General features: G+C 36.2%; 2 protein-coding genes across 2 annotated transcripts; both read right to left on the reverse strand.

Moving 5' to 3' along the window:
- Window positions 1-89: 89 nt before the first annotated feature.
- Window positions 90-3,408, reverse strand: pyya (peptide YYa). Its single transcript, XM_052552770.1, has 4 exons — window positions 3,280-3,408; window positions 2,313-2,500; window positions 904-984; window positions 90-427 (listed from the first exon to the last, which is right to left on the reverse strand). The coding sequence occupies exons 2-4, from the start codon at window positions 2,498-2,500 to the stop codon at window positions 403-405; spliced, it is 294 nt and encodes a 97-aa protein (XP_052408730.1). The 5' UTR covers window positions 3,280-3,408; the 3' UTR covers window positions 90-402.
- Window positions 3,409-22,393: 18,985 nt separating this feature from the next.
- Window positions 22,394-23,240, reverse strand: hspb9 (heat shock protein, alpha-crystallin-related, 9). Its single transcript, XM_052550162.1, has one exon. The coding sequence runs from the start codon at window positions 23,151-23,153 to the stop codon at window positions 22,518-22,520; it is 636 nt and encodes a 211-aa protein (XP_052406122.1). The 5' UTR covers window positions 23,154-23,240; the 3' UTR covers window positions 22,394-22,517.
- Window positions 23,241-23,953: the final 713 nt, after the last annotated feature.

Raw genomic sequence — 23,953 nt, forward strand, 5'->3', positions numbered from 1 at the left:
CAAACTGTTATTATTATTTTAAAACGACTTTTTTTTTCTTTATGGCATGTTGTACATCTTGTTCAAAGACCATCAGAGCAAAATAAATATCCAGATTCACACAATAAACTTTTAATCACATATAATAATTTACATGGTACAAACAAAAGCTCATAATTTCTGTATGACACAATGAAGTATACACATATACATTTCCATCGTTAGTTCCTATTATAATATATTATGTACAGTTGTTAATGGTTTTTGTTCTGTGCACATGAAAGAAAAAGAGGGCATGTATTTAATAAAGAGGTGGATGAGGTTGTCTGATGGGGACTAGTTCTCATATAGTTGTCTGGAGGTTTTCTATGGGAGGCACATGTGGGCTTAGCTCAGGACAGGCGACACGGGGGTCACTGAACTTCACCACATATAAGAGTCTTCATATCTGAAAGACATAAATGTAATTAATATGCAATCAACATCGATAGTTTTTCTGACATCAGTAAGGCATATCAGTATGTTTCACTGATACTATTTCACCTTCAGTCTTTTCATCGATGCTCCCATTTCTGTCAGTGATTTAGTTTTCAATTAGTAAGCACAGTGCGATTTCTTCCTTTTTGAGACCTAATTAGGGCTGTTAAATGTCAAAGCCTTTCAAATATTCAGTGTGCGTCATATTCCCTAACCCACAAGAAGCCAGGGATCCCATCTGTGCCCTGATTCCTCAAGAGGAGTTGTTCCTCCTTCCTTTTAATACACTACCTATCACACTTCATGAGTGTGTTCATCGAGGATTTAGAGACTGCATTTACCCCAAATACCTTTAGAATACCATTTAAATCAGGAAACTTATTTGTGTCCATCTCTATTAGCATCTATCATTAAAATTGCAGCTACAGTTAAAAGAAAGACTCCCACCTTGATCTCTGTTTGTGCTCTCTGTCATCTCCGAACAGCAACTCAGCCATCAAATCCTCCGAAGTGGACCTTTTTCCATACCTGTATGTAAGAAATATGACAGTTTATTCCCTCATTACTTTATTCCAGCCGTGTAGCTTAGCTGGGAACATTTTGGTACTGAAATAATGATCTCAAATTGCTCACACAGTGAGCTCATTGTTGCGTGTGAAAGTGTCGGGAAGTGAAAAGAACTAGTCAGCCCACTTTATCTGTCAGACACCAATCACTGATACAAATACAAACTGTCTTTTCACCCAAGACGTTATGAATCTAATTTAGCAGTTCAATGTTTTTTTGACCACTTGACAGCTGAATGTGCTTGAGACATGTCACCGAGAAGACTCTGACATTGATCACACAGATGGAAGATACAAAGCCTCTATATCTTCAGACAAAACATGACTGTCAGTTCTAGAGAACATTTAGTGGAAATGGAGAAAAAGTTTCATTATGGAGCTGAGACAATAATACTTGACTAGTTCTTATCTCTCAGAAAGGCATCTTTGAGATGAACAGGCCTACACTGAAAACAAGCTAAGGGCAACGGTTTGGCACTCGAAAAAAAACAAAGCAATTTCATGCCCAGATTCCTCCTCGATAGATGCCTATGAGCAATATCAATGAGTCTGAGACCAAACTAATGTTAAAGCTATTTCTGAAACATGAGCTCGCCAGAATCTCACCTGCTCCCCATTATGAACGTCAGCAATACTTTGTGAAGAGGCCAGGAGTCATTTCATGCAGTCACGACTGTGGCGCACACATAGTTTAGCTTCTTGAACCATCATGTCTGTTGGTTTCTCTTAGAAATTCATCACATATTTTCAAATAACCCTTTTAAAGGGAAGACTTTAGGTTCTTTGATGGACTAGTAAGTCATTGGAAAGTGATGAGGCTGAAATTAACTTGAACTAAAGTATATTGAGGGGAGATAAATTATTTACTGTAATGTTTTTATTGGAATGTGCCACTAAATTTTCTGAGTCCTAAATGTCAAAAGCCTGTTAGAAGACTATAAATATGTAAATAAATATAGTCCTCTATAAAGCAGGGATGAGAGAAACATCAGTCTATTTTGGATGAGTATCCTATTCAGTCTCTGAGGCTTCTCCGAGGTGCATCTGTTTAGGTTTTATCGCTCAGATTTGTTATATGAAGAGCCTTTGGCCACTGAAAAGTGGACCATAATGCAATTTCACAATCCTACTGCAGAACTTGGTCATTTTTTTCCTGACATATTAATGGGCGATGGTGCAATGGCACCAACGGGAAATCATTTTTATCATGGTCACCTGATTGATGTCCGTAGGGCTGGGGTGATAAGATCATTTTAAGCAAACATACATAATTGCAGGTGCCTTTCTCACCGTTGTCTCGTGATGAGGTTGATGTAGTGTCTCAGTGCGGTGTAATATTTGGCGAGTTCCTCCGGAGGAGCGTCATCTCCGGGATTCTCTGGTTTGGGCGGATAGGCGTCCACAAATGTCCCGAGACACAGGAGCACGCAGAAGAGGAGGGTAGCGATGACGGTCCAGGGTTTCAGCATGACAGCCATCTGGAAAATAAAACTCGCGTTTTTTCCCTTCCATAAACAAATGCACATGTAGACTAACTGTGGTTACGTTACAAGAAGCTGTGTTTTGTACGGCATCTGAATTGATCGGGAAAGTGCATGAGCAACAACAGGTGGAAAAAGTGTAGTTGTTGCGAAAAATACAGTTTTTTATATAGTTTTGCGAGTTAGTTGCTGGGCATATTGCAGTCAAAACGACGACAAAAACTTCATTTTAAACAATAATGAAAATTACTTGTTTGAAATTCGGAATGACATATCAGAACTTTTATTCAAATCAATCGAAAATCAGAAGCAAAAACACATGCATTAAAAAAAGAATCACTTTAGCTTGTGCATGATTAAAAGAGTATGATGAAGACTTCTTTGAGAAATGGGATAATTGTATAAATGGAATAGCTGCACAAATAAAAACAAAATCTACATTTCTTATGGTTATCTAGACCATCAAACATGTTTTCCCTAGCAGCTAATTAAAAGTAGCCCAATATGAATTTAGTTAATCGTTGAGCGTCAAAGTGATTGCTGTCCATGGTGCTGAATGTGCTAGTACTAATAGCCTACAAATGACACTGAAAACATATTTAGCGTCCGACATAAAAAAACAAACAAACAAACAAAACAAAAAAAACAGAATTTAACAGGAATGAAAACAATAATGCATAGAATTTCTGCTTAATGCCAAGCATCTTTCAAATGTGAAACGCAAGTTTTGATTAAGCACCTCCACGTGCAGAATGGTAACCACAAGACAAACTTACTTTCAGCGCAGTCTAAGAGTTCAGCTTCAGTTATTTCTCTGGACTGGAATCTTGAAGTGTCTTGAAGTTTCAGTGTTCTTTTGCGAGGTCTTTCAGAAATAAGTAGTCGTCCACTCGCGGATCTGTTCTGTCCTGCCCGCAGCTCGAGCGCTTTATATACGGCGCTGCGCCTTGCGTAAACACGAGACGGGCGGTGGAAATGACACGAGCTCTGCCCCCCAAAACCACTTCCAACGTCAGACATACAAACACATTCGTAACACGATAGTCTCATGAAGATCAGTGCTGTTGTTCAGATATAGATCAGTTACCTGAATATCAGACTTAATTTAAAATTAATATCAATAACATTCTTAAAGCTTATTTATGTACATGATTTTTCCATGAAAGTGGCTTATTTTTAAGACCCCATTGTTTATGAACAGATAGCAACAAGTGTCTGTCAAGTATTATCTCCATCAAGTTGAGCACTTGCTTCAACACTTGTTGACATGTAAGAATAATTTAGATTGGTCTGAGTTTCTTAAGGCAGGCAGGACAGAGTGTTACATTAAGCTTCTCAGAGACATTGTAAGGTAAGTGAGCCTGATATAGTGCATTTCATCACTAATAAAGGTACTAAAGCAATTATGCATATGCTTACCAACAAAGCAAAGGTTTATGAACAATATTTTGACATGCACTTTCAAATAAAATATAATAATTATAATTTAAAAAAGAATCTTCTGTTTTTGTAAAAAACTGCATTTTAGGTAGAAATGGCTGGTTAAGCTAAAATTTGGCATCAATTTTCAGCTAAAATTGGCAGCGCACACACACACACACACACACACACACATTTTTACACAGAAATTGAGGGTGAAAATAGGTTTATAGGCTGAGATAAGTATGCATATAAAATCTAATCTTAAAAAAAACAAATACAAACAGACATAAACTACCAGTTAAAGTTAAAAAAATATATATTATTTTATAATTTAATATTATAATATTTATATTATATATTATATTAATATAATATTATAATATTATATAAAAAAATAATATTTTTGCTATTTAAAATAATTGTTTTCTATTTGAATATATATTAAAATGTTATTTATTTCTGTGATAAAAGCTGAATTTCTAATATTCTGATTTGATGTTCAATAATCTTTTTTTATTCAGTTGAGTAATTTTTCTCAGGATTCTTTGATGAATAGAAAGATCCAAATATTAGCATTAATATAAAATAAAAAGCTTTTGTAACATTACACACTCTACCATTCAAAAGCTTGGAGTCGATATTAGATAGTAAAATTATTTCAAAATTTTAAGAAAGTTTTCCTATGACACAATAAAGACAACAGTGTCAATTTACTGTTAAAAATAAAATAATTTCATCCGAAATAACCTGCGTTGTTCTCTTTTTATATTGGCCCTTTTTAACTGAACAGCCCATTTTAACTGAATGTTGTGCTATAGCTCAAGAAGTTACCTGCTGATACTCTAACTCTCATAATCCGAAAACAGTTATACTTTTTGACATTTAAAAAATATATGAATATTTAAAGAGACCCATGCTAATTTAAAAAAAATATAATTAGATCTCAAGCACAGCTTATTTGATGGTATTATAAGTCATTTACCAAAATGTGGTCCATTTTAACCGACTTCTCCCTACAAGATGGTGGCTGGAAGCCTGGATAAATTAAAACTTACTTTGAAAAATGTAAATTAAATATGATCTTGCAGAATAGCATGATCATTTTGCACAGGTAAGCCTATCACTTTGCGTCATATTTGCATTCATCATGGATCTTAAATTACCTGCAGATAAAGTAAAATGTATCCGTGTCAATATCGTAGGCTAGAAGATACAGTGACATATTTGCCTAAAGTCTAAAATGAAATCAGTAAGAGAATATGGGTAGAAGGAAATGAAAGAGTTGCTTTGGCCCCTGGGTCTGTAATAATACATCAGATTTCTGTATGTTTTCAGGATCCTTTGAGGCTTAAGTAATCAAACTTGTTCCTAACAGACCGATTATGTTGCAGGGAGTTAATACTCCCACGGAAAGCTTTGTGATAATTTAATTATGACTTTACTTGATGTTTCACTCATTCTGTCTGCGTGGTTTAGTTACATTACTTGAGAAAAGAATGAAAAAAAAAGATTAATAAAATGAGACTCAAATGATTTTTAAATGGCTTTAGGAGATGCAGAACAACAGCAATTAATGACAGAAATCATATGGCTGTGGGTATTACTGTGTTGTCTAAAATGGATTAAAAACTGCACATATGAAATTGCAATCAGTAACATAGTCTTATTACACTTTTTAGCCAATTTAATATGATTATTTCTGAGCATCTCTATCTTTCCTACTCTATCTTGTATAAACTAATTGGTGCAATTATAAACCTAATTTTAAGTGCATTAAGCACCAATGAATTCTTGCTTTTAACAGAAATAGTTAGATAGTTGGTTGATGGTAAATATGTTTTAGTAGTGCTCTGTACAACAGTCACCCCTGCATGCTACAGATTTACCATGTGAAATGTGCTTGTGAAACAGCCTGTTCAAAGTCAGACTGTAATTTTTCTCCATATCCATTTATTCTATGCAATAAAACTAATATCATCATCTTTATTGTCCAGAAGTATTAAAAAGGTCAACTAATATGTGACTCATTGTCATAACAGGCACTGATGAGTTCTTTCAGTTCTTTCAAGTTGTTGTTGGCTCATGTGCGCAACGTCATGATACTGGATTTAGTCTCGGGGCGGCTGACGTGGGCTGCCCTCACGGGGAGGCCCCCCCCCTTATGCACCCGACTCGTCCAATCACAGCGCAGAAGACGTCAATGGGGCTTGCTCATGCTAACTGCTCTTCCTCAGCTAGGTGATGCTATTCATAAGCTCCACATCCATCATGGTTTGGAGGCTTTTTCAACTCCCTCGAGGTGCGATCTAGTCACTCGAACTGATCCACCAACTCCGAGACCCCCCCAAATCTCACACTGACTCAGGACGAGTCACCCACACAAAAAGCCTGAGTCTACACTGTATTGCAAAAGTTGTCATGAAGACAAGTTCTTGTTTAGATACACATGTGTGTTGGTTTCTGTATAGTCTTTGTTTCGGGTGGATTTGTTGCAGAGAGATCCTCAGTAAGAGTATTTTATGATCAAATGTGCACAATTAGTCGAAAGCAAGCGTTTCGATGCCTTGAGCTGTGGTGCTCATGTGAACGGTCTAGTTTATGGCATTTCCAGATCATCTTCCCCATTGTTTCCTATGCTCACTATGTTTGATCTATAATTAAAATGTGTCAAAAGTCAAATAAAACTAATAAATGCATGCATTTAGTCTACTCCTATGAAAAAATACAATAAATAACTATAAAGTTTTCAGAGATGTAATTAACAAGTGTGGTCATACGTCCCCACATTACCTTTAAAAATTCAGAATTACTATCTTAACAGTCTAACATTTAAAAATGTCACATACATTTTAATGAATGTAAGTGACATTATTACATTTGCAAGTGGAAGTGACAATCGAATCGCTAACCTATTTCTTGCCTCGTGAGGAGAAAAATGTCATCCTTCAACATTTAAACCTTGAAGTTGTTAATCAAAAGATACTGCCAAAGCTGCAATATTAAACAATCTGACTGAAGCATGCAGGTAGAAAGTGTATTTAATAGCAATCGCATGTTGCGATGCCAGGATGTCACACATCCCATCTGGCACTCAATTAGTTATACAGAACATACATACTGCGTTTAAAAGCTGGATCACAGATTCATTATAGTCAGTAAGTGATTAAATACGATTTCTATAAGTGACTACAAAAGATGCATGAAAGAAAAATCACAAGTTGCATTAATTAATGCCAACTAATTAAAAAAGAGAATAAAATCTTAGAAATATTCTTGTTATTCCATGGTTGGGGTTGATGACACATGTAGAAAAGTTTTTTTGGCAGCTCTTCTACATTAAAAACTGTGCTTCATTTGGTAACATCTCAGTTCATTTATTTTGTTCATGTCAACGTCATTGACTCAAACCAAATACTGTACATTAGGTTACACATTTGCATTTGCATTTTTTACAGTTAAGAGCTCCATATTTTATGGTGAGTGGCTTTGAAAAGAACTGAATAACATTTTGGAAAATTCTTGGAAAAGCCTGTTTGGAAAGATACACAGACACACGCACGTCATAAATTCCTTTGACATGGTAATATAAGGTTAAAGCTAAAAGGCAGAAAGACAGACTTAGATAAACCCACGGCTAATCCGTCTGAACGAAAAATCACTCTGCACTTGATGTATGATGTAGTTTCCATTGTATGAGACTGGAAATATCATAACAGCATTAAATAAGAAGAAATATAACAGCATTAGTAATATACCTCACTATGGATTAGCATGTTTAGACGACAACACATGACTCAAAGATGCCACATATGACCATATATTGTTTAATAAATCAGCACGCTCATTTGCCAAATACAACTAAACTTGGCGCCATGACATTCCATTGTATTACTTGTCTGCATCATCTTGCTTTAGGGTCAAACTGTGGCTTATACAACTTCCTGGGCATTAACACAGATCATTACGACATGAAAAAGTGTGACTTCCCTCCCTGACAAAGAGGCTCATCAGTTTATGTACCAAAAGCAATCAGCGCTCGGACTGAATGCCACATCCAAATATCATTGTATGTTAAACTGTCAAAAGTGTTAGAGAAAGAGCAACGGTGACTCAGTCTGTGACTGTTGGAGAACTGACTGTTTATTTCACTGTCCGCCTCTCAGGTTCGTGTCACATAATCGACTAGCCTTTTATTAGCGCGGCTAAACTATGACAAAGTGCCTACTTGCCATCTACACAAATCCCAAATGTCCTTTTGATTTATTGAGGAATTGTCGCTAGGATTCAAACACATAAACTGCAGGTATAAGAAACGTCAGACAGGTTCTTATTGGCATTTTCAAAAAAACCCTTAACATCCATATACTCTTAAAAATAAAGGTTCTTTATAGTATCAATTATACCATGAATAATCTTTAACATCCATGAAACCTTTTAATTGCACAAAAGTTTCTTAATAAAGGTTTTTTTTTTCTTTTAAGAACTAATTCTACCAAAAACGTTTCACTAAAAGGTTCTTTGGGGTACATTCCTATTGCATCACTATGAAAGCATCGCTACGAAAAAATATATGAAGAGTAATTATATTCTCATATTTCTCAACAGATATTGTTTAAAACTGATTCTGATTAACATGAGCTGATAAACTCAGCACTATTTTCTCATTATAAATATATTCAAATGATACAGAATCTTTTGAAATCAAGCAGCTGAACACAGTGAAAAAGGAGCATTTTATGTTACAAAACAATACAAGATTAATATGCAGCAGTTGAGCCTCTTCGAAGGGGAAAAGGAGAGAACTTGGAAAAGCTCTTTTTGTGGAGCCGTCACACCTGCAGTTGAGGGAGTAGGAGAACTAGTGTAGTGGGTTAGCAGGCTCTGCGTCATAACACACCCTGCAGACGCACACTGTCAGTCACACAGCCTTCTGTTTGGCAACTGTGGCTTTCCTGCAAAGATCTCAGGTGAACAAAAGTTCAGTTTGAAGAAAAGAAGAATCCATTCTAATCTAATCTGTCGAAATGGCGGTACAAAAAGAGGTTAAGACAAGAATGCAAATACCAAGGCCTCTGGTGTCTTCGAATAGCATGTGAACTGTGTCAGTTTTACAGGAAGTGCAAGTGTTTCCTTTTCCTGCATCGCTTTCTGTTCTAGTCCTCGTTCAGCTCTTTGACTCATATTAGTCACAATAGGAGCCAGTTTGAATCTGTGAAGTCTCCTATTCTCATTCTTTGCGAGAAATCTTCTGATAAAATACGTCATGTGGCAGGAAGTGGAGGGAGAAGTGACATCATCATTAGTAAAACATTTCAGATAAATCCTAATGTGTCAATGGGATTGACGTCTATGCCAAACCGAGAGTCTTTTTTTTTATCAGCTGTTTGCATATGAATCACTCTTTTGATCCAATCGGTCAAACAGGTTTGTAAAACGTAATTCAGACTGAATCATTCAGACTGTTGGCCCGTTTTCACTGGTTTCTCACACTGAGATAGTAACGTGGTACTTCATAAGACAGAAACTATTTAAAAGAGTGATAGATGAGGACGGATATTTACTTAAAAGAACATAGTAGGAAATTAAATTTACAAATGTCTTCTATCATTTATCAATGACGAAACAGCTCTTTATTGCACAAGCAGCTTGTAAATGACTATGTGCTTGAGACAAAGGTAACTTAACTTCCATTTATACACAAAACAGTATCATAGCTATAGTAGATAACAGTATTTAAAAAAACTGTATCAAAATATGAGTGTCATTTTTTTAATGGGGGAGGGGGGGGGTGCTGATTCCCGGTACTCATGAAAGTCTAGAAACACCCCTGGGGAACGACAATGAGCTTTTGTCGCTAAAAGCTTGTGCTTTACTGCAAAGTGTGTTTCTATGAGAACAATCATCTGGCAGCAGACCTCTGGTGAAATCTAAGCAAGGGCAGGAAGAGTGAACAGTCAAACCAAGCGCCGATGGCAGAACATGTTATGAAGAGGAAGTAAGACCTCAATAACACTGACTGACGCTCTATAAACAGTGATGCATCATCATTCACCTGCAGCCCAAGTGACTCAAACTATATGATAATATGAAGATACAAAGCAGGAAATGTCCATATGATGTGTTTTGATTTGTGGCACAGTTTTCCTCAGGCTTGCTTTATTGGGTTAGGTTGGAAATTGTACCTCAATGCTATTGTATTGGTATTGCTGCTCTTGCGGCCAATTGAAAATGCTGGCAACACTGACCAACGAGTCATAGGACTCAACATAAGTAAATGCAGCTCAGTGAACTGAAGGATGTAAGGACACCGATGGCTTCTGAACTCTCTGTTGAGGTGACCACGACTGAGGTAACTGAGGTTTTTATTTCAGCCCTCTGGTGCAGGCGGGTGTAGCATTACATCTCGATTGGAGAAGCTGATCGAAACTGACAGCTCCAACTGAAGCCCCGAAGGCCTCATGCAACCTTAACACCTGTGGCCTGTTCAATGGCACACTCATGAGTTCATAAGCATCCCCCAGCCTCCAAGAAGAGTCCTGCAAACGGTGCTCTGAACCATGAACTCAGGTTCAGCACTTCACTCACTGGCCAACTAGACACTGCGGAGATTGTATGTGTGTCAGTGAGTTCCAGAATGTCTAATTATAGCTTCGTGACACACAGGAGATATATAGAGAACCATAAAAGTATCTGGACAATTAAGCCACAGAAATGAAAGAATGTCTTTGCATTATGAAATAAAATATTGAACCAACTATTTAAAAAAACAATACTTTAAAGCCATTTGAAAAAAAAAAAAGTTACTTCCAATTATAAAACAATGCATATTGTATAAAATAAGTCACTCTGTGGTCAATCTTAGTGGAAGCTGTTAATATGACATGATGAATGAGGATAGGCATCGAGAAAGAGTTCTGCTTTTGATTCTGCTTTCGGTTATTGATTTTCCTTCCTTATTGATTCCGCTAGAACTTTTAAGCAACAAGTATTTGAAACAAAATGCAATTGTATTGTCAAAAGATGAAAAAAAAATTTCACCATAAATTAAATCTAATAATTGGCCTTAAATGGATAGTTCACCCAAAAATATATACAAAAATCTGCTATCATTTACTCACCCTCAAGTAATTCCAAACCTGTATGAGTTTCTTTTTCCTGATGAATTTAATTTTGTAGAATATGGATAACCAAACAGTTGATGGTCCCCGTTGACTTCTGTAGTATGCAAAAAATACTGTGGAAGTCAATGGGGGCCTTGATATCAACCTTTTCCCCCAAATTATCTTAGTTTGTTTTCAACAGAAGAAATAAACTTATACAGGGTATATATGGTCAAAGTTTGGTGTCAGTATGATAAAAAAAAAATGTTTTTGAAAGAAGCCTCACTAAGTCTGCGGCTATTTTTCATGGAATCTGCAATACTTTTTTTTCAGGATTATTTGATGAATAGACAAATCAAAAGAACAGCATTTATTTGAAACTCGAATATTTTGCAACATTATAAATGCTTGTACTGTCACTTCTGGTCAGTTAGATCATTGTCTAAAAAATGTGTTTAATTTCATTCCTAAATAAGTACATTAAAGAAGCCCCTCATTAAAGTCATTGGTTTAGTAACCTGACTTCAAATACGTTTTTGAGCTCCCTGAGAGACATAACACAAAATACGAAAAATGGATCTGTAAATAAACGTAAAAATAAAATACTATCTAAAACTACACTATCTAAAATGATGGCATGTGGAGCTCTAAGCAGAGGCATTTGATGGCGTATGAAACTAATGATGCTTAAGGAGCGCTCACTAGTAAGCACATACAAGAGACAACCACTTAAAAGCAAACTCAGCAAAGCATCATCTGTTAGATTGTAGCTTAAATGGTATTATGGTTAAGGTCACTACAGAAGCAGGAATTATTGGGAATATAATGAGAGGATGACAAAAAAGGGCAGAAAAGCTAAACCCATTAAATAACTTTAATCCAAATGCTTTTATAATGTAATCATCTTTTCTGCATCTCTTCTTTCCATCATAGCAGCAGCAAATCATGACGGGGAAATCTGACTCAGAGTGCAGTCGATACATGCGAGGTGAAAAGGTTAACACAGAAGACTGACACTGATCTTTTCCCCATACGGGAATAAAATAAATATCTGTTGTGCTTTATTTTTTCCAATCTGCTATCTCTGATGAGGAGGAGAAGATAAGCATATGGAAATGTCTGTGAAGCCATGTGTTCTGAAAATACAAATGTAATAAAAAAATATATAAATCAAGATTAACTTTGAATGTAAGCTGGCTGAAAGCACAAATGAAATCGTCTTAATTTCATGCATAATTAAGAAACATCTGTTGAGCACAAGTACATCAAGAAATATAACATAATGTTTTTTGTTAATTCTTTACTTTGTAGTTTGGATAATGCCTAGAGGGAAGAGAAGCATTCCTGTGTCATATGAATAGGATAAAGGCATACGCCAACAACAACAAAAAAAAGGTCTGATTTCGAATTGTAAAACAATAATGAGAGATAATAATCACAAAATATTATTACTATTTGAAATCAACAAGTCTTTGTGTAGAGTCTATGGAGACTACACTGAAATCATCTTCCTGTCACAATAAACTGGTAAAACACAAGAGAAGACTCAAACCACGGCTAGGTTTGATGGATGATGAGCTTGCAGGCCTACCACACAGCTGCTGTGTCTGACCATGGAAGAAAACATATGGCTTGAGTCTACCGCCAAGGTACTGTATGGAGGCTTGGTGCTATACCCAACAGAAAAAGAAAAACAGACATAAGAACATTTAGACACTCATTTTTACACAAATGTAAGTGCTCAATAAGTAACATGAGTCACTTTCTGTTTATGATGTGTCTTCGTAGCGTGACTGCATTCAGAGCATCACAGCATATGTAAAAGGCAGACTCAGTATCCAAGCCTTGACTTTGACAGATCAAAGCGCAGAACTCGGTTTCAGTCCAAAAAGTGTTTATCAAGGACAAAAGACTCAGATGAGAGCTCTGAGACTTGTTTGTAATGGGCTTTGTTACCATTACAGAAATACAGAGTTGAGACATTTGCCACTGCCAGACCCAACATTAAACTCTCTTGATATGAGACTGTCAGTTTGTATGGCTTTGTTCGTTGTTCAAGCGAGAGGGAATTAGACCGTTTCCATATTTTGAAAGGATCCCTACCTGGTCTGCCAATAAATCGCCAACTATTGACCTTGGCCAACATTTCAGATAAGCAGATTATGACTCCTAAGAACAGTAGACGCAGACCGAGGTAAGATGTTGTCCAAGAATTAGTCATGTAATTATGGTTTATGGGAGATTAGCTAAATTAAGGCCATTTTAATGTATGGTGCTGGTCATTTTTAATATTTACATTTTTGAAAATTGGTTTAGGACTTTTGTCTGTGTGTTTTATAACAATAGTCTTTAGTCTAATTAGTGATATTGTCTAATTAGTAATTAGTCTCAATTGTCTGAATACAAAACTGTCCTCTAATTAAAATCACAGTATAAAAATGTAATAATAAAAGAAATCTAATATATATACAGTGCTCATAATTTTAAATACCCCTTGCAGAATATGCAAAATTTTAATAATTTTAACAAAATAAGAGGCATAATGAAAATTGCATGTTTTTGTTTATTTAATACTGACCTGAATAAGCTATTTCACATAACGGATGTTTATATATTCTCCGTAAGGCAAAATAATAACTGAAAAAAAAAAAAAAAGACCCCTTTCAAAAACTTAATACTGTGTGTCATTTCCTGGATGAGTCACGACTGTTTTTCTGTTTAGTGATAGTTGTTCATGAGTTTTTGGCATATTTAAACCCTTTCCAACAGTGACTCTATGATTTGAAGATCCATCTTTTCACACTGAAATATCATATATCATAAGTCTCATATTGTCTTCAATAATGGACTCCAAAATACTAAAGCCAGCTGAGTATGAGAGTATATATTTATCTCTTCTTATTCAGTACACGTCATGAGGGGGTCAACGTAATAATGAAAACGGCCTTTGGCATCTTTAGAGAATGATTGCACATAGTTTACTCAAGCTGTTCAATGGTGTTAGAAGCCTTGTAAACACAATGTTGATACACGTTATGGTAGGTGTCATTTACACAAACATGCAATCCTTCTTTAATTTACAATTCTCTTCAGTATATTCTTACGAGGCTGTGTAATAATAAAATAATACCGCTCTAGTCTAATATCAATGGTAGTTTTTGCTATTTTTTTGATATATTGATACAATTGTGCCAGTATTCCCCGAAGGAGGGAGTAAATGATGACACCTGCAACAACAACTTACATTTAACTTTTATTGAGCCCAAACTCTCCTGCCTCTGGCATAAACAGGCCTGCAGCAAGGTTTTAATTACAGCTATTTATCTTGGCAAGATGACAAGGCCAGGCCTTAAGTTATACGAAACACATTACCTTGTGTAAGCCACCTAAAAAAATCATTATTCAGTCCAGGGGTATTATTTTGATCTACTACACAATGCTTTAAAAGAGACACAGATGTTCTTAGTGGAAAATATTTTCTTCAGCCGCAAAGAACAGACGTAACAGCTTGCCACTTAAAGAACTGCATGCTTTTGACATATACGCAGTGAAAGTGTGATGTTGCACGTCAGCCGTAGTTATCTAGTCACAGATCATCCACTGCCTGCCTCAAACTCCACGTGACCTAACGTTATTGTTGAGGTCATTTCTTCTGTCCTCTCAATGTTTTTATCCCATTAGAAGAGACGCTGACAGAAATGTGAGGCAAAGAGACAAAACTGTGACTGTGTGTTGTTTGGAGCTGGTGTTGTAGTTCTCAAGAGCCCTCATCCAGATTAAAGTTTAAAGTTTGGTTCCTTTGCGTCTCGGTCCTCAAGGGATGGAGTTATTTTATTTTTCTCTGAAAGTCGTTTTATGTGTCTTCAACATGTTTTCTGCGAATTAATTTAGTCTTTCACTGGGTTTAGTGGTGCCGAAAGAGGATGAAGCTATATTTGGGACGCACTACCATTTTCAATGCCATTTCTTTTCTTTCTTTGTTTTCCCCAAATAGATCTTTTTTTTAAAGAGATTTTATTATAAAAGCTCACAGGAAATACAGATAGTTGATCATCAGATTAAAAAAAAAAAAAATATATATATATATATATATATATATATATATATATATATATATATATACACACACAAACATTTGGGGGCATTTTTTAAATAAATGAATACTTTTATTCAGCAAGGACACAATAAAAATAATATTTATTCTGTTATTTATCAAAAACTGTTAAATTATTACAAAGCTTATATTTAATTTATATTTTTTTTTATACTTTGAACTTTTTATTAATCTAAGAATTCTGGGGAAAAAAGTATCACAGTCTGCACAAAATATTAAGCAGTTTAACCCTGACAATAATAAGAAATGTTTCTTGAGTAATCTGCATATCAGAATCATTCTGAAAGATCATGTGACAGAAAAATGATAAGAGTAATGGTGTTCAGAATTAAGCTTTGCAACACAGGAATAAAATATATTCAAATAATAATAAAAAAAAAAAAAAAAATGTTGTAAACATTTCTGATAAGCAAATGCCATTTTGACAGCTTACCCCATATAGTATAAAAATGCCCTACCATTGTGGCATGCTAATAAAAAGAATTCACTGCTAGTTAAAGCTGCTAAAATGAAACACTTAAAGACCATTACTCATGTTAGTCATAGAGTTTGACTGAGTCATAATGTAATAATAAAAAAAAAAAAGTATAAAAAAAAAACACATGCTCAAGACATTGGAGAAGTGAATCAAACTTAAAAAAAAAAAAAAAAATCCACCTCCTGTTTATATAATTTCTTGGACATCTGATTCCTAAACTATAAAGTTAATATAATTCAGGTGGTGTATTAAGTGGCATCTATCATGTAATATCAGAGCAAATGTTTGCTCTTCATCAGAAGCAGGGTAATGCGAGTGCTCAGATCAGTGGGTGTCTTTGTGTTGAGATATCATAATCATCACAGATGTGCCGTGAGGGGCAGTTATAGAGTCAAGACCTGGGCAGACGCTTCACTGAACCGCTGGACAAATCAAATCAGTGCACCCACTGCCAAGGGGAATACATCTTTATTACTAGTTCATATCTGTCGCCGTTGAGACCTTTCGGGCTTGGACCACATTTTACACTGTCGCCCTGTGACACCTATTGCTTCAGACTGTCACGGACCCTCATAAAGGAGAAACTGCAAAATGATCTCATTCAAACCTACATGACTCTTCACCACAGCTGATTGCCCCAATTATGTTTTCCTCCTTCCAAAATGTGAAACACTCCAGGGGGGACCTGACCAATTTACTAACCTGCTACTGATGCCCCCATTATTTCTTGAAGTCAACGATAAATCAAAGGAACAAAGCACATTTTCTTAGCTTCACACTCTTAGTTGTCTGAGCTAGTGGGAGTGTTTAGAGTCATAAATATCATAATGAGGCTATGACCATTGATCCTTTAATGAGTTTTTTAGGATTATGTCTTTCTGTTGCTCCCTGATAAAATAAGCTATCTGTCAAATGTACTGAACATTACTCTGCTGAAAGAAGAAAAAAAATAAGTAAATAATTCAAACTAACCTAAGCCATTTGCTGGTCTTATTTGGTCTCCCAACCAAATTTAGCTCAAACCAGCTGAGATAGTTACTTGCTTTAACATCCATTTCGTGAAAATATGCTAATTTCAATATTGATGTTTTCATAGATTTGTTTTATATTGCTCAAGCTAAAATCGGTCAAACTAAACACTACCTTTCTTTGTTTTTATTTTTGATTATTTTTTATATATATTTTTTAACCAGCTACTGTAACAAGGTTGGCCTGAAACTGAGATTATGATCTTGTCTTTTCTCCTTTTTTGCGACATACATCCAAGTGAAGTGGCTTGGTTCATCTGCAATTGGATCACTGTCCTTTGCTGATTGCTGCAATCTGATGATTGACAGGCTGCTGTAGGGCAGAAGTTATTGTCCCGCCCTCACACCAGTGCACACGTCATTGGTGTCGCTGCGAGATGGAGAGGAAATTAATGAGGCACAGGAGGGTTTTTCTTTTTAATGTCTATTTGATTTCATGGTGACTATTAAATTACTAGACATACAGTATGTGACCCTCTCTGTGAAATCCAGGCTCAAAATCTAGTCAAGTCTCAGAGTCTTATTATGAGATAACAAGCATCAAAGTTTGATTTCACTACGATTTCAATCTTTGACATGGCTTTACTCAGTCGATATTAAAGATATCAAGATTCTTTTTTTCACAGAATGTTCTTTACATTATGAAGTATGATTTTATGTAGCAAACAGTAAATCACAAAAATAAGACTTTACCTGGGTTTTTATAGACAGGGTCACATATTGCAAATTTAGGAGGATAAACTCTTAATTTGCAATAACAAGACACTACAACACATTACTTTTTATCAAGCAGGTCTATTTAAGACCTTTAAGGTCTATAAGAAGATTATTAAGATCCAGGATCTTTTCCATTAGTTCCATCAGATTCCAATCTGTTGAGAATTAGCACACAGAAATCTACCTACTACTAATCTGTTTCTATTACCACTGCCAGCCAAAACTGCTTGACAAATCCATTTAGTGTAAGGTTCAGTCTACCAGGGAAACAAAAAAAGACTGTAATTCTAAAAGAAAAAGGACGCATCCTAAAGATGACAGTATGATGGAGCACATTAACCTGTGCCAGAACCAAGTCTGTGGCTGAACACCCTCAGTGCCATAGCCTCCAGTCTGGCCTGTAGTATAACCTAACTGACTGCATCACACAAATTGTTCACTGCCACTGGAGACAGTTTAGCAAATCACAAACTACCTCAAATTGTGCACATCACACCAATTTAATAGGATAGTTCCAAAAAAAAAAAAAAAACTATCCTCATGTCATTACAAAACCTGTATTTTCTTTCTACTGCAGACCACAAAAGATACTTTCAGAAATAAAACTACTTTGTATTAAGCCACAACAATATTATCAAAAATAACTATTTTTTTAATGTCTTGCATGCTAATATGTTGTCACATGCTCCATTATAACTGGCTGCTTGTTCACATGTGGTCCTTAAACCTGTTTTCAAGAAAACAAAAGACTCAAATCACACGCACCCTTTCTTTACCTAGCAACTCCTCTTTCCCTTCAAAGCGTTAGCCATGGATCACAGGAACCCGGTTTCATTTCAACAGCTGGTGTACCAATGCTCACAGAGGTTAAACAGTCCGGGACGAAATGTCAAACCTACAGACCATCAATAAGAAATGACTGAGAGGGGGAAAGAAAGCATGTTTTGAAAAAGATTGATGCCAAGGCACAGGGGAGCAGCTCTATCGGTGCATTGGTGCAGATGACACCGGCTGCCTAGGGAACAGGTCTCCTCTCCCAGAGGCATTGAGCTGCTCCGCAAGACACTGGACTATCATTAGTGCTGGGTGGAAAAAGGATCAATATTTACCTGCTGGTGTGGGTCTCCTTATCCAAGTGATTGCCCACAAGGATTGCTTGTCACTGTTTGAGTCATCTATTGTGCTGGAGGCCAAACAAGACCATTAAAGTTTGTGAAGAGGATTGGACAGAGATGTTCCCCAGCTGAAAGCACTCATTAAAAAGTTTTATTTAAGTGTGCAGTGGAGGTAGACCCCCCCTCCCCAATGATATCTGTGACACTGTTGACATAATAAGGTGGCAACATCATAAACAAGTTATTTGGTGAAAATTTTTTAAGATCATGTACAAAAATATTTTCTAAATAAATCGACTTTATGTATATGTATTTACTTTATTTTTATTATAATAAATATTTAATATTCAATCATTTAGATTTTATTTTTAAACAAACACATGAAAATATTTAAGTCTAATACATGTTATAAAAACTACATAAAAGTATAGGAATAGTATAGGAATATTTAATATTTTATATGTTGATTTAGCAAACTTATTAAGCATGACAATCTACCACGACACAATTAGTTTCTATGTGTTTTAGTGCATTACACACTAAACTAGTTGTGAGTGGAGATGGGAAATCCAGTTCCAATTTCACCTCGATATCACTTTTGCCCACTCAAAGACAATTTTGTGTTATTTTACCCTCTTGCCAAAATTCTGGTAAAAGCAGTGATCAGTGTCAGGTAATGGCAGGTGTTGAGAGAGGACTGGAGCAATTGCTTTTATTTTGTAACTCTCTTTCTCTCTCAGCCCGAGACATTATTTCTCGTTAATGGGAACCATATCAAAAATCTCTATGCCGCTGACATTTAAATTAGTCAGGAGACATTTGTGGTTTCCCTTGTGCGCTTCCTCCATCTTGCTGCCTGAGGTTGCACACATCAAATATTAACCGCTGTGTTTTGTACCTGCGCTGAAGCCACAACAAATGGTCTCCTTTAGGCTGAAAATGTCAGAGAAACCTTTACTGGCTCATATTTAGCTCCTCCTAGGAATTGAATGTAATGGCAGGATTTGGCCTGGTGTCAAATTCCCCTGCTGTCCATTTCAAGAATACCTATTATAGCTAGCTGACTGTTTTATCCAGAAGCCTTTCATCTCTTGAACTTTTGCTCCCCGCCGTCTTGACAGGATTTAGGGATGGTCAATAGATCTCGGATGCCCTGCATTCTTTGTTTCAAAGTAAAGATTCCTGTGTCAGGTATAATGAGAAGAAATAAATAGCAAATGGTAATGCCAAGTTATGATTAGATTACTATGGCTGGTGGTCAAATGATGAGGGTGTATTCACACCTCAATTGAATCGAACTCAAGTTTGTTTCCTCCTTTGATGTGGATTTTTTGGGCAGGTGTGAATACAATACAGCAATCTCACTCGGGTGCGCACCTAAAAAACCAAACCGAGACCCAGCTGGGTTGGTTTCGGTCCTCCTCCAAATGAACTCTGGTACGGTTGAATGGATGATCTTAAAGGGTTAGTTCACCCAGATAGCAAATTTATGTAATTAATAACTTACACTCATGTTGTTTCAAACATTTAAGTCCTCCGTTTATCTTTGTAACACAGTTTAAGATATTTTAGATTTAGTCCGAGAGCTCTCAGTCCCTCCATTGAAGCTGTGTATACGGTATACTGTCCATGTCCAGATAGGTAAGAAAAACATCATCAAAGTAGTCCATGTGACATCAGAGGGTCGGTTAGACGAAAATAACCATCGAAAATAAATTTTGGTCCAAAAATAGCAAAAACGACGACTTTATTCAGCATTGTCTTCTCTTCCGTGTCTGTGTGAGAGAGAGTTCAAATCAAAGCAGTCTGGATATCCGGTTCGCAAGCGAATCATTCAGTTCACCAAATCGAACTGAATCGTTTTAAACGGTTCGCATCTCTAATACGCATTAATCCACAAATGACTTAAGATGTTAACTTTTTTAATGTGGCTGACACTCCCTCTGAGTTAAAACAAACCAATATCCCGGAGTAATTCATTCACTCGAACAGTACACTGACTGAACTGCCTTGAAGAGAGAACTGAAGATGAACACGGGTTTGAAACAACATGAGGGTAAGTTATTAATTACATAAATTTGCAATCTGGGTGAACTAACCCTTTAAGCACACATGGTTCACTTGCAAAAACGGTGTGAAAACAAGATACTTTTTGACCACCAGCCACCACAAAAAACGTCCCTTAGCCATGTCTTTCAAATATAGCGTTTCTAAGACTGAAACATTTTTACTCAAAGGAAGGCTTGTTCGTTTTAAAGCAATATTATAATACATGCGTACGTCCTCCACCCAGATTGCTCTGCATTCGTTCACACAGGAGGCGTTTTTGTATTTCCACTGCGCTGCTTTTCCTTTGCTTTTTTAATTAGATACGTGTGAACACGAAACGCGTTATTGCTCTTATTTAGTTATTGCAGTGGTTTTCTAAATAAAAGGTGCTAGACCGTTTCTTTCGGCGTTGCGCCGCGTCTCGCTTCTTTTCAGTGAGTCTCACTTGAGCATCGCGAAGCTGCGTCGAGGTTCAACTTTTCTGCCATTTGTCGGCAACAGATGAGAGGACGCGCTTAGTTATAACAGGACTACTGATTTAATTATTTTCTATTTGGAAAACTGTAACTTTCAGAAGAACGCGTTCTGTATATTTCTCTTTTGAACCACAATATAAGAGAAGTACTGACCCAGACAACATTCAACAGGCGATCCCTTACTTCAGCTAGGAAAGAAACCACAAAGTAGATAAGAAAATTAAACAGGTAGGTTTATGACACAGTTATATATCAGTTGGCACAATGGGATGAATGAGTCTCAATTGCGTGTCTTTAGCGCCATCATTTGTATTGGAAGGTAAATTGTACTTCTCTTGAAACCTATTTTCTACTTTTCCATCACCACATTCACTAAGCATGAGTCACAAGGTTAAGACCTGTTCTAACAGCATTTCTGAATCAATCAACCATCAAAAATATCACTCAAAATACTATCAGGAAACTCAAAATTGGTAAAGAAGCACTCCAGACTGAGAATATTATTTGTAAAGCCCATTTTAAACCTTAATCTTTCACATGGCCTTATATGACCTTACTTGGGTGCTTAGATCAAAACTTATAGTTTTAAGCTTATTTAATAATATTTAAATAAATAAATCAAATAATTAGATAAGTATCTTGTAATAATCTTTGCCAAACATTTATGTTTTCTTCTCAGTATCTGCAATGGTATTTCAAATGTAGTCAAATAGTTTTTTTGGTTCAGTAAATCAACTTGTCTAATCCTCCAAAAGTCACATATTATATGAAACGGCATATTTATATGAAACAAATTAGTCCAAACAAATGAACTTTTAAGAGTATTTAGAACTTTCTTTTGAGTTCACAAAACGGATGCATTTTAAGTCGTTGTTTCATGGTTTTGCGTGTAATGAACATGTTTCTTTTAATTGAGAGGAACTTAATGTTTTGCTTAGTTTAGATGAGTATCTGTTGGGTTTTTTGAAGGGGTTCTGTCATGGTGAGGAATGAAACATGAGCATGATTTGAGAACAAATATACAGTAGGTTAAATTTTCTATAATGTCTTCCTCATTCAGCAACTGCTATGCTAATCAAGGTATTTTGTTACCAGTTATCAAGTTAGCATTTATTGAATTAGTTGTATAATTATAGTTGTAATAAATTTCACTCCTAAAAATGTTTTGGTTGAGCTTATATAACGTTAAATGATCAGTTCGGTATCAGTTAGCTTATAAATTAAAGGCAATTAATATGTATGAATACAAATTAAAACTTCTGCTTACTCAAACTTTTCTCTGCTTACTTGAATTTCTTAAACATTTTGATATAACTGATTACCTCAGTTTTTTTTTTTTATTTTAAACCTTAATCTTTCACATGTCAAGAAAACAGAAGTTGTGCATGAAGTCATATACCAATTAATATCTTTATTAAAACCATTTTAGAACAAATAATTTACTGTCACAGGAAGCACATCCACTGGATTCATGAAAAACAATTGTACAATGCATACCAGGCCATCAGTCAGTCTTTAGTTTGTTTCCTTAGCCCCGTCCTCCTTTTTGCTCGTGCTGTCCTTGTTGATGGGGAAATCAAGCGATGTTCTAAAGAGGATGGGAATGATCTGCTCCTCTGAGGACTCATCTTTGGATTCTGGTGACTCAATATGCAGAAGCCCATCTTCTCCAAGTGAGCAGGTCAAGGAGGTTGGATCCAGGTGGTCAGGAAGCTGCAAAGCTTTAACAAATCCATGTGGCTGGGCTTCTGCGACGTGAGCGGTGCTGGTAGATGATGAAGAAGCATCTGCCTGAGCCCGCTTGCCGGCCATCACCTCCAGACGTCTTCCAGATACTGTCACGGTGACGTCCTCTGGAGAGTAGCCTTGAGTGTCCAGAGTAAGAGACACGTCTGGCCGTTTGTTCTGCTCTGTGTTGGTGCTGAAGAGCCTGGAGAAGGACCTCTGACCATCTAGACACTGGAAGAAGTCATCAGTGAGTTCATTCAGCAAGCTGTCTCGGATCTCATTCCTCAGGGTCTGCATTATTTGAGCTCTACGCTGGAGGAAATCCTCTCTGAAGCTGGAGAGAGCCACACTGCGCCTGGGCCACAGAAAGTGGGAGTTTGCAAAGAAAGGGTCATCCATGAAGAGGCTCTCGACAGAAGACATTTCTCTCGTCGGTTTGTCTGGGCGGTGTTGTCTTGAGCGCTTGTCTGTGCTCTCAGAAAAGTGATCTACTTGCTTCGGGTCCCGCCAGTTTATATATTTCTCCAACAGGCGTCTAGAACCTCCCACCGCTGGTCTTTTTATACCCGTGAGGTCATGAATAAGAATTTGAAGCTACAAGTAAACGAAACGTTCATATAGCTATAATAAGTTTATAGTTGTAATTTGATTTATGGGTCGGTGTCACTTTTACTGTCCTGCTGCGGTCGTTGGCCCTGCTGTCCAGTTTGGGATTGCCCACTGCAACCTTAGACATGCACAGAGAGTGAAGTCATGTGCTAACTTTACACCCTATGTGTGTGCGAGTGTTTATTCTGTCCTTACCTCCACCAGAAGCTGCTTACCGTAAACAAGAACTATGCTGACTGCAGTCATGATGTCATTTCCTAAAATCAGGAAATACTCAATAATCAATTTTGTTTTTCATAAAATTTTAACTATATATATATATATATATATATATATATATATATATATATATATATATATATATATATATATATATATATATGATATAAGAGAATAATATAAGTAAAAATATGGAAACATGTTATTTTTCAGAAACACAAAATATGACCTTACTTGGGTGCTTAGATCAAAACTTATAGTTTTAAGCTTATTTATTAATATTTAAATAAATAAATCAAATAATTAGATTAGTATCTTGTAATAATCTTTGCCAAACATTTATGTTTTCTTCTCAGTATCTGCAATGGTATTTAAAATGTAGTCAAATAGTTTTT

The sequence above is a fragment of the Carassius gibelio genome, chromosome B3 (genome assembly GCF_023724105.1).
Source record: "Carassius gibelio isolate Cgi1373 ecotype wild population from Czech Republic chromosome B3, carGib1.2-hapl.c, whole genome shotgun sequence".
Classification (NCBI taxonomy): Eukaryota; Metazoa; Chordata; class Actinopteri; order Cypriniformes; family Cyprinidae; genus Carassius; species Carassius gibelio.

Excerpts from the sequence above, each read along its gene's own strand:
- hspb9 (XM_052550162.1), bottom strand. The coding sequence starts at position 23,153 with ATGTCTTCTGTCGAGAGCCTCTTCATGGATGACCCTTTCTTTGCAAAC.
- pyya (XM_052552770.1), bottom strand. The coding sequence starts at position 2,500 with ATGGCTGTCATGCTGAAACCCTGGACCGTCATCGCTACCCTCCTCTTC. Across the intron at positions 985-2,312 it reads AACCTCATCACGAGACAACG|GTATGGAAAAAGGTCCACTT; the intron begins GTGAGAAAGGCA and ends TCTTACATACAG. Across the intron at positions 428-903 it reads GAGCACAAACAGAGATCAAG|ATATGAAGACTCTTATATGT; the intron begins GTGGGAGTCTTT and ends TATGTCTTTCAG.